This window comes from Gymnoscopelus braueri, assembly GCF_963280865.1.
Source record: "Gymnoscopelus braueri genome assembly, chromosome: 2".
NCBI lineage: Eukaryota > Metazoa > Chordata > Actinopteri > Myctophiformes > Myctophidae > Gymnoscopelus > Gymnoscopelus braueri.
Window position 1 is genome coordinate 9,377,056 of NC_137604.1, and position 11,857 is coordinate 9,388,912.

The following is an 11,857-nucleotide window of genomic DNA, read 5'->3' on the forward strand; positions in this document are numbered from 1 at the left end:
TCATCATCATCTTTATTTAAACTCTGAGTACAGTTGAGGGGTAAGCCCTCATTTTCAATGTAGCCGAGGTTACAATAATAGACACAGTCCAAATCCATTACAGATTGACAAGGAATGTGAGTAAAATGACAAAATAAAATAACTTAAATAGTACCTGAAACAAATCAACTAAATTAATTAAAACAGGCGCAATGAGGACCATTCCTCTGAACTGACCAAAATGATGGCAAGGAGCTGATTTTTAAAGGAGTAGTTCACCCAAAAATTACTTCAATTACACACTCCATGAAGCCTTGAGTTCATGGAGATCTTTGGGGGGTTTTGTTGCATTCCTAAGCCAATAATTTGATGACCGGCGGAGTCTCCAGTAGAAGACTCACAAAGTCTCCTACTGAGTCTCATATTGACCGATGACCCGACAAATTACTGGCTTAGGAATGCGACAAAAACAAAAACAAAATCCATGAATTCAAGGCTCTATGGGCTGTGTATTTGCTGGAAAATAAGTCATTTTTTGGGTGAACTACTCCTTTAAAGACTTTTCAAGAAGCTCATTCCAAGAAGTTTAGCCACTGACACAGAAAGCTGCCTTTCCCAGCTCTGTCTGAACATGAGGAACCTTAGCATTAAAACATCACTGGACATTGTTCTGACATTTTTCGGTGTCAGCATGGAACAAATATAAGCAGGGAGCATTCCAGCAATTTTCCAGCCAGGGAACCTGAGAAGAGAAGATTTGTGTAAAAAAAATATTTATAAAATGTACAATCTTTCCAAATTGTTCAAAAACAGCAGATCTACAAGCTCAAAATGTTGCTTTGCGACGTGTTGTGAGCTTGTAGATTAGATTTTTTTTTGGCTGATCTACAAGCCCGGCACACAGGAGTTTATCCAGTAGTAGCCTATAGAGTGGGAGTGAAAAGGTAAGAGGTAATTAAGTCAAGTCAAGACAAGACAAGACAAAAATAACTTAATATAGTATTATACACCAATCATAACTGAGAATACGAGATGATGCATGAGTCACTGTTTTTTTTTTAGTTATGTGGTACAATAACATCATTTATTTTTTGTCGTTTTTTTACATTAAGTATAATTCATTTTTTCATTATAAAGTAATATCCTATTTTATCCAAAAGCATATGACAGTGCGCAAATAGGAAACTAATTCAATGCAAAATGCCTAACATGCCAAAACTTGAAAAATAACAAAACAAAGAAACCTGGGCTGTGTCAGTCATGGGGTACAGCCAGCCGTTTAGCGTGTGTGGGTGTACACACCATACAAAGGGGATTTTAAGTTCATTAAAACGTTCAAAAAGAACCTCTGGAGACTCCCTTTCGAATGGAGATAAACAAGCTCTTTCATAGTTCAGGAGCTCAAGGTCTCTTAGATATGGAGAGAAATTGTATGAAACAGCTGCCTGTTATTCACTCAGGCAGAATTCGATCAGGTGGGGGTAGATTCTCTATTTGGACATTATAGCCCAGTGGTCCTAATTTATTTTTTAATTCAAGGAAGCCGTTTGACATGCAAATTTAGGTCATGGACCCCCATAACTGAGTGTATAAATGTGTACACTCTGTAACTACAAGAGTGTCCATTTGTACACTTTTGTAGTACAGACCTTTTAGAATCAATTTAGTTCCAAACTATCAGTAATTTAGCTGGGGACCCCCTTGAAGCACTTCAAGGACCCCTGGGGGTCCCCAGACCCCACTTTGAGTATCACTACAAGCCTATATGTATTATATCAACTGTCAACTATTTACTAAATAATTTGCCGGGCCAGATATCATCACTGGCGGGTAAGTTCTGGCCCACGGGCCGCCTGTTGCCTAACACTGCTGTAGTATGATCAAATAAGGCATTAATTTACGAAAAAACACAAAAAGAATATGGAGATAAGACGTTTCTGCCCTGATATGAGGTGTGGTCAGACAATGAGAATAAAGTCAACGGTATGTGAGTGACCTCAGTGAAAACTGAAGCAGGAAAAGCGAGGGCTGCCAACTTTTCAGAATACATTGGAGTGAGATGTGGTGGCGTATGCTGCAAACTTTTTTAGAGTAAACATTTTTATTTATTTACATCCATTCCTGCAGTTTCTTAACTCCTTTCCCCAACCAGGTATTACAACTGGTATGTTAGGTGGACTATAATTTTTCAAATATAACCCTGAAGAATGCAGTCATTTTGAGGTAGGGATGGAAAAAATAATTGTATGTGTTATATTGGCCCCTTACATATATTTCAATTGGTACATTGAGTGGGCTGTGATCTTTACATTATTATAGATATTTTGAAGTTAAAAATATAACTTTCTTTAACCCTCCAAAATGAAATCAAGTCATTTTAAAGCAAAACAATAAAACGCAGTTACCAGTTCGAAGCTGTTTTAAACAGCATTGTATATACTCATACATATGTATACATATACAGTGACAAAAACACCCCAAGGAGTGGGGATTATTCTATTATATTCTACTCTACTCACATTTTTAATAATTCGAAACTTGACAATAATAAGGGAGACAATTAAATACAATTAAACATCATGAATACTGCGTCTTTGATTCACTGTTCCAAAACAAAAGATAATCAGATGGATGTAGCACTATTAACCATGACAACACTACTCACTCACATCAAACAGTCTCTATAACGTTATATAGAACGTTAACGTTCTCTTGTAGTTGTCCGTGAGCCAGTAGGTTTGGTTGGTACCATCTGAGGGGAATAATGCTCATAGTGATTTTTGGCCAGGTATACATTATTTTTACATTATAACACTACCAGATGTTACATGATTGTATTTCCATGTTGGTGTTGTTATTTGCTGTCCTGTTTGAGATCAATTGTGCCTTTTCTGTTCTAACTGCTTTAATACCTCGTTTTGTTTTTAATCTCACTGTATGTAAAAGCACTTTGTGAGTTCTCTCTGTGAGAAGTGCTATACAAATAAAATGTAATTACTTACTTACCAGAAAATGAGACAGTTAAATTAACAGTTTGCAAATTAGGGTTATCAGCCAACTCAAGTGACTCAAGTGCTTGAGAACAGTGTGGGTTAACCCATTCAGACCTGGAACGCATCCGTTTCATTTGAGATTTTAACCACTTTAACCATTATTTCATACTTAGGCTATTCAAAAATAGCAGATATACAGTACAAGCTCACAGCGCGGCAATCGTGAAAATGTGTACAAATCTTTGAATATGCACTTTTTAACTCAAATCTTTTGCCTCTGGGGGTCCCTGGAACAACATATTTTGAGATGGAATCGGCGGCCAAATACATATAATTTTGGGTGGTCCTTGACATGAAAAGGTTTGAGCACCACTGATATTTAGCAACATACGTTTTTCAGAAACCTAGGGCCTAGTTAGGATTTAAACTAATGTTTGTGTCCAGAATCACTGCGCCGTGGCAGCCTACTCACACACAAAATATATGACACACAAAATAGTACCATGTGACAGAGGGGTCGAAATTGAACGAAACTTGCTCTATATGGTAGAAATAGGTCAACAATACAAATGATGCTAGTTTTTTTAATTAATTTATTTTTAATGAGCGGCCCCCACCAAATCTACTAATCTACCGGAACTACTTCATATTTATCAGAACCGGACCATAACTCTGACCACGGGACTCGGGCAATCAATTAATACCTTTGCAACCACTACATTAATGGTAAGTATTTCCTACAGAAAATACTCAAAAAACCTGAACTAACCCTTTAAGCCATTTTGTAGAATCGGAACCTCAGGCCTTAATGTTAAGCATTCTCTGTGCCTTTTCTTTATGTAAACTAGAAGGGTTTCTTTTTATCACTGTTTATCCTTATCCTGTAAGCTGTGACAATCCTTCAATAAAGATTATGTTAAAAATAAATAGAGGTGCTTTGCATGCAAACAATTGCTGGTGGAAAGCTGCCGCAAATATGTAATGGTAAAATACATTATTTCTTACACACATACAGTACATTATATTTGATTTATAGAATTTCATAATACATTTCCTTATGTAATGCTCACATATCACATATTTTCTAGCACTAGGGGTCCAAAAATCACCATGAGAAATATTCCCCCCATACAGAGTCCTGGCTTACATGAACTGGGGCTGGAACCTGCAGGATAATCTATTCCAGCCTCTTACTATTTACTCTGTCAAGAATGAATGAATAAATGAGTAAGCCATTTTGCCAGCCAAGGTGATATTCATATATATATAATGTCAATCCGGGAAAGGATCTTTGCCATTTTAGACTGAATCACTTACACTTACAATAGGCTATATTTAGTTTATTGAATTTCATAATACATTTCCTTAGAATCTATGTATCATGGTATTACATCTTTAGGTTATTTACAGAGGAAACCTTTGTGATCTTGAAAGCAGAAGTAGCCTACATCTTGTGTAATGTATAGTCACTATGTTGTCACTGCCAGTAATAGAGAACATGTAGTCTGAGCTATGCCCACCGTCAATAATAAGAGTCATAAGTTTGAAGTAGAATGATACGGTTCTATGTACAGGTATAGGCTAAACTTGAAATGTGTGTTTTGGCATAGGGTCATGAATGGAGTGATAACACACACAAAGCTACCACCGCTGCAATATTGTCACATATTTTCTAGCACTAGGGGTGTATACCTTCCTAAAAATCACTATGAGAATTATTCCCCCTAGATGATACATTTGGGGTCCTAGCTTACGGATTACAAGAACTGGGGGTGGAAACTGCATGACAGTACTATTCGATTTGTCCCACTTACTGTAGGTCAAAAAAAATGAATGAATGAATGAATTAGCGTTTCTGCAAGCCATAGAGGTGCTTTGCATGAACTGTTGTGAAAAAAAGCACCTGCTGCAAAGGTGATATTCATGTACGTAATGGTAAAATAAAAGTCATCCTATGCATTACACAGACAACATTTTGTTAATTGAATTTCATAATATATTTCCTGAGAATCTGTGTATGTAAACATGGTATTAAATCTTTAGGTTATTTACAGTGGAAACCTTTGTGTAAAGGCCAGTCCACACCAATGATTTGCAACACAACTTACAACTGCAATACTTGCAACCATTTCCCCAAAGGCACCGGTCTGCAACTGGTCAGTCCAGACCGCTGCAATTTTTTGCAACTGGTTGCAACTTGCGACTAGTTGCATGGGTGTGGACTGGCCTCAACATCTTTCATAAAAGCAGAAGTAGGGGAGACCAGGGACAAAAGTAACAGGGGGCAAACGTAACACACTCAATAATTCTAGTCAGAAACAAGCTAGAGGGGTGAGACTTCTTCTGCACATGCTCAGTAGGGTACTCTCTCTGCCTATGGGAGGATAGAATGATCATTTAATCTCAGCAGAAGTTTTCAACAAAAACAGATTTTGAGGTGTAAGCGTACATTTTTTAATGTACAGTATTTTCCATCTGCTGTCTAAAGTACGACAGCTAATTTAAACTTAGATGAATTGTATCTCTATGTTATTGGTCACAAAGTATACCTTCTCAAAAATCACTATCCAGTGAACACTGAGCAAAAAAACTTTAACTTTAGTTTTAGCTATTAATGACAATATCATAAAAGGCTAGCAAATATAGCCTACTGTAATATTAATACTTGAATATAGAACATTTAACAAATGTATGCCCACAGAGATACATGAAAGAGAAAAAAGCAAGCACTCATCAGCCGAGTAGTTCAAAGTACATGTGTACCGGGTGCACGGTTCAGCACTCACTTTAGTCAATTTAGGATCTTGTTTATTAAAGTCTTATACGCCCAGCATTAGCTCATACAACAGACGTTTCGGCCCACAGGCCTTCCTCAGTGTAGATATGATGAGGAAGGCCTGTGGGCCATATAAAAAATATAATATAAAAAGATACAAATTAACATGCAGTCAGTCAGTCAGTCAGTCAGTCAGTCAGTCAGTCAGTCAGTCTCATACTCACTCTCTCTCTCTCTCTCTCTCTCTCTCTCTCTCTCTCTTGCACGCACGCACGCACGCACGCACGCACGCACGCACGCACGCACGCACGCACACACACACACACACACACACACACACACACACACACACACACACACACACACACACACACACACACACACACACACACACACACACACACACACACACACACACACACACACACACACACACACACACACACACACACACACACACACACACTAGAAGGAAGTCTCATGCTTGTCCTTATTTGTACTACTTGTGCAATCTTCCTTCGTGTCTAGACTTCTGTCAGCTTCCTGCTTTCCCTTCCAGAGACAGATGAGTGGACAGATAGAGCTGTTTAATACATGCAACACTGTGCAGACTGGCAAACCATACGAAAAGACACCGTTACCTCTCATCACTGTGACTTGAACAACCGAGAGCAACAATACAGGAGACCAGCAAATGAAATGGCTGAAGGTCAGCCACTTCAACATTGGTGTAACATTCTGTCCCCTACGTTTTATGAAGCGGCTCATCATTATAACAATTATGGGAAACACAAGTCCAAAAAGGAAGCGGGAAACCATCACAGCTTTCATTCTCTTCACAGCCGGTGCAGACGGGCTTTTCTGTTTGATGAAATCGTAATTCTCGATACAAACGGTTCCATTCGTCCCATCGTTTTTCTGCAGCTCCATGGACAGTAAGGAAGGCACAGCTAAAACAGCTCCCAGGAACCAGCTGAGAAGGACCGTACTGCCGGACACATCGGGGAGGCATCTCTTAGGGACACACCAGCGCACGTTCCAGTAGGTTATGATGAGCGTGGTGGAGAACATGTTGACAAACGTGACGTAGGAGCCCAGCTTGCACATGGAGCTTCCAAACTCCCAGGAGAAGTAATTGAAAGCGCTGATCAGATACAGAGGAAGGAAGAGGCAGCGGATGAGATGTGTGATCGCCAAGCCAAGGATCTGTGTCCATCGGGGCAGCTGCGTCTTGTATTTGAAAAGGGCCACGATCACAGCCAGGTTGAGCAGCAGCCCGAGTAGAGCGAAAGAGTACGCCGACACGTACAGGAGTCTGAGCGACTTGACCAGTTGATCATTTGATTTGATCAGTTGATCATCAGATGGTTTGATCACTTGATCGATGGAGTCCTCAGGAATCCAAGAATCATTAGTAGGATAGTCATAATCTGGAGTTTCCGTTATGTTTTCCATGACCTTGGGAAAGGAAGAACAGATATTTTACATTGGTGCTACAATTGCATGGACTTATGCAAAGCAGAGCCACAATTCACAGTCATTAGTAATATTGGTTAAACCGATGATTTCCTAGCCTGGAATCCAGACTGATTTGCTCCGTTCAGTGGATTTCCTTTTTTTTTGTTGAAAAAAAGTGGGAAAAAATAAGTTAAACTAAATCCTGGATAACTTCATCTCCATTTCTGAAATAGCATGAAATGAATTAACTTTTTTCCTCATTTTGTTATATTCCTGTCATGGATATTAGTCTAGAATCTATACTGATGCTGATTTTTTCCAAAATTGTCCAAAATTGTGTTAATTCATTTCCTTCCATTCCAGAAATGGAGACATACTGGCCAGGAGTTCAGAGGCACTATATCAGACAAAAACAAGAGGGTGGCAAAAAAAATGAAAAAAAGCTTGTAAATCTGTTTTGCCATTCGTGAAATAGAACAAACCTCTAAAATAACATACAATCTTTGAAGATGCCTGTAATAACATGAATGTAAGGTTGACACAAAACCACAGCATACATACAGAGAAAAAAAACAAAAACAATATCCATAAGTTAATTTGAGGTCAAATGCGAGCACTATAATAGGAGGAGGCTATTGCCATCACCTGCATCGCCACCAAATGACACCCCTGAAGGAGTTGTCATTTCCTTTGTTTAACCTTGCTACTAGTTCCCTCCAGAAATAGACTTCCTCCGTACAGGAAAGCTTATGGTAGCGGGTTCCTTTTTCACTACGATCATGTAAACTTGGCTTGTTTCCCAGACTGAGTCAGTAATGATGTTGATATTTGCGACTGATTAAATCAGTGGTTCTCAAACGTTGTGTCAAGGCCCCCAGAAGAGAACATTTATGTTAAAAAAGTACCACAATGATTTAAAATAGCAGACCTACAAGCTCTGTGAGCTTGTAGATCTGCTATTTTTGAATAGCCAATGTATAAATGGATATAGTGGTTGAAATGATTGTGATGCTGTAATAACTAATTGAAAATAGTTGATCTACATGCTCACAAGGCGCCATGGCACAACGCGTTTTGAGCTTGTAGATTGGATCTTTTTTTGTTATAACATTTTTATTGATTTTCACACAAAATCAAATATGCATTTCAAGTACAAAACCAACATCATTGAACTCAGTATCCCCCACCCTTCTCCCTTTTGCTTTCAAAAAGTTATTATATATACTGTATTTCCTTAACTTACTTTGGTTCTGTAAATATATATTTATGTCAATACTTGTGTACTTGTACTCATTGAGATGAGTAAAAGTTTTGAATACAGGCATTTTACGTGTAACAGAGTATTTCTGTATTGTGGCATTGCTACTTTTACTTAAGTAAAAACATCTGAGTACTTCTTCCACCTCTGCACGAAACTGACTTTGGTGCAAACAGCAGGGTGCTGGACATTATCATTTTCTTTAAAACTATAAAACAAGACAGCCAAGTTTTTGTTTCACTTTTTCACTGCATCACACACATACACAACCCTGTTGTCTGTATTTACAGTCAGAAATGCATTTTTATTCACTTATTATTTAGCCACACACATTGTAGGCTACATGTTGTTCTTCTTACCTTGGCTGTGTTTTCCAGCAGAATAAATGACAACTGTAAAGGTTCAGAGAGGAAAAATGCAGTTCATGTGCAGACACCCAGTCAGCTCATACACTTCTGTGAAGACGCTGTATCTAAACAAATGGTTTACAGGAAGAAGGGACTTGGAGTTCCTCCAATTATTAGAGAGTGATGCATAGAGTGTTTGTCAAACATTTTCCTCGTCACCTAAAAGGCCAGACCGCACCAATGCAACTATAGTCGCAACTCCTCGCAACTGCCATTGGGGAAGATGGTTGCAAGTAGTTGCATGTTGCAAGGAGTTGCATTGGTGTGGACTGGCCTTTATTTAAACTCGGAGTACAGTTGAGGGGCAAGCCCTCATTTTCAATGTAGCCGAGGAGGTTACAATAATAGACACAGTCCAAATCCATTACAGGTTGACACGGAATGTGTATCAGAGTACAATTACAACATAAAATAACTTAAACAGTATCTAAAACAAGTCAAATAAAACAAAATAGATGAATTAAAAGAGGTGCAATCATCACGGTTAAAAGTGTTAAGGACCATTGCTTTGAACTGACCAAATTATTTTTAAAGACTTTTGAAGCTCATTCCAAGAAGTTGGGCGACTGACAGAGAAAGCTGCCTTACCCAGCTCTGTCTGAACAGGAGGAACCTTGAGCATTAAATAAATCATTGGAGCGGGTCTGATATTGTTCTGTGTCAGCATGAAACAAGTATAAGCATTCCAGCAATTTTCATGTCTAAAATGTATTTGGCCACAGACCCCCATTTGAAAATACTTTGTGCCAGCCAGGGAACCCGAGAAGAGAAGATTTGTGTAAAAATGAATAATATATATATATATTTTTTCAAAATTGTTCAAAAACAGCAGATCTACAAGCTCACAATATGTTGCTTTGCAACGTGTAGATTGACATGTTTTTTTTTGTTGTTTTTTTTGGCCCGATCTACAAGCCAGGCACACAGGTATTTCTGCAGGAGCCTACAGTGTGGGAGTGAAGAGCTAAGAGGAAATGCAAGTCAAGACAAGATAAGACAACAAATAGCATTATAATGTGATACATCAATCATAGCTGAGAATACCATGAGAGGATGCATGAGTCACTGGAGTTATGTGTTACAATAACATCATTCATATTTTGTCATTATTGGGGCAAAAACCTCTCCATATGTCATCTTTTTATCATAAGCATTATTATAAAGTGATGTCCTATATTCCTATAAATTATATATCTATATATATATATATGCCTACCCAGGGCCGTCTATCCTGTGTTGGGTGTAAGTGCAGTGTTGTGTAGAGCAGTGGTTCCCAAACCCCCAGGGGGTCCCTTGATGATTAACTTCATGTGCAACACTATTTTCTCACTCAACAGTAAAAAACAAAACAAAGAAAAACTAAAAAACATATAGTATAAGTGTATACAGGGCATCTGCACATTTCAAAAGTTACAATTTAATGACCTTTAATACCTTTTTAATACCAAATTGGCCAAATGGTCAAATATTACGTAAGAAAGAGGCAAACATTGTGAAAATAGCCGATCTACAAGCTTTTCTGAGCTTGTAGTTCGGCTATTTTAACAATATTTATCTGTGGAACCGAGTCAAACTAAATGCAATGCCTACAATTCCAAGTGCTTGTCAGGGTGTGGGGTACCCAGTTCAAATATGATTATTTTCGGGGGTCGCGGCCTGAAGAGTTTGGGAACCCTTGGTGTAGAGACCCCTGAATGTGTGATTCACAGTTGGAGCAGATGGGACATCATGATTGGTGGCACTTTGTACAAAACGGGCCTCTCCCGCAAACCTTGCTATTCAAATAATTGCAAGCACAGAATAAGAAAATAGTTTGTACTATTAATAACAAAGGCAAGATAATTTAGGAAAAAGTGTCATGCACATCAAACAATAATGAAAACAATATTTATGGGACTTTTAATACATATACTGATGATTTTTAATATACTGATGACAGTCACAGCACTGAATTTCACTTCCTTCTTTCTCATTCTCACTTCCCTGTCTGCAAGAAAGAAATCATTTGTGGTTTGTCTGTCAACTGAAAAATTGCCGATCTATAAGCTCACAACGCGTCTGCGATTGTGTCTGCGATGCGTTGTGACTTGTGAGCTTGTAGATCGGCTATTTTTGCAGCGTGACACCCAAGCGCAGTTAAGCTTTAAATGACTTCTACTGGATCTCTTGTCCACTAGTCCCTCATTAACATTTAGTCTTATTATTAACATTTTAGTCTTATTATTTGTTGATGAAATTGTACATTTACAGTTTTAGTTTTTATATAGTTTTTGTCAGTGAATAAAAGGAGTCGACAAACATTCAACAAGATGATATACAGCCTCAAACAATAAAGCAAAAACGATTTATGGGACTTTTAAATACTGATGACAGTAGGAGAGACCGGAGTCAAAAGTAACACTATTTACATTTTCCTTCATAATTCACAGAATACTTGAAATATACTTGTCATCTTTTGTTTTAAGAAACATATATATGTGCCCTAAGTAATTACTAATACCATTTATAAGCTTTCACTAGTAAGGACAAGACAAAGGGTCAGCGAGTTCAAGTTCCTCGGAGTACACATCGAGGAGGACCTCAAATGGGAGACGCACTCCACACACGTGAGGAAAAAGGCTCAGCAGCGACTGTACTGGCTCCGCCGCCTGAAGAAGCTCGGAGTAGGACGTCGCATCCTCAGGCTGTACTACAACAGTTCTGTTGAAGGCATCCTAACAGGCTGTGTCACGGCCTGGTACGGGAACTGCACTGCCCGAGAAAAGGTCAGCCTACAACGAGTAGTGCGATCGGCAGAGCGGATAATGGGAATCGAGCTCCCAGCGCTCCAGGAACTGTACAAAAAGCGGTGCGTGCTCAAAGCCAAGCGCATCATCAAGGACAAGCACCACCCAAGTCACAGACTGTTCAACCCCCTACAACGACCGCGACCGGGCAAGGGGCTCTACCGCAGTATCAAGAGTTCCACCACCAGATTTTGGTGTAG

General features: G+C 38.8%; 1 protein-coding gene across 1 annotated transcript; it reads right to left on the reverse strand.

Moving 5' to 3' along the window:
• Window positions 1–6,175: 6,175 nt before the first annotated feature.
• LOC308099939 (chemerin-like receptor 1) lies at window positions 6,176–9,394 on the reverse strand. Its single transcript, XM_080448818.1, has 2 exons — window positions 8,824–9,394; window positions 6,176–7,206 (listed from the first exon to the last, which is right to left on the reverse strand). Exon 2 carries the CDS (start codon window positions 7,201–7,203, stop codon window positions 6,214–6,216), a length of 990 nt encoding a protein of 329 aa, XP_080304944.1. The 5' UTR covers window positions 7,204–7,206; window positions 8,824–9,394; the 3' UTR covers window positions 6,176–6,213.
• Window positions 9,395–11,857: the final 2,463 nt, after the last annotated feature.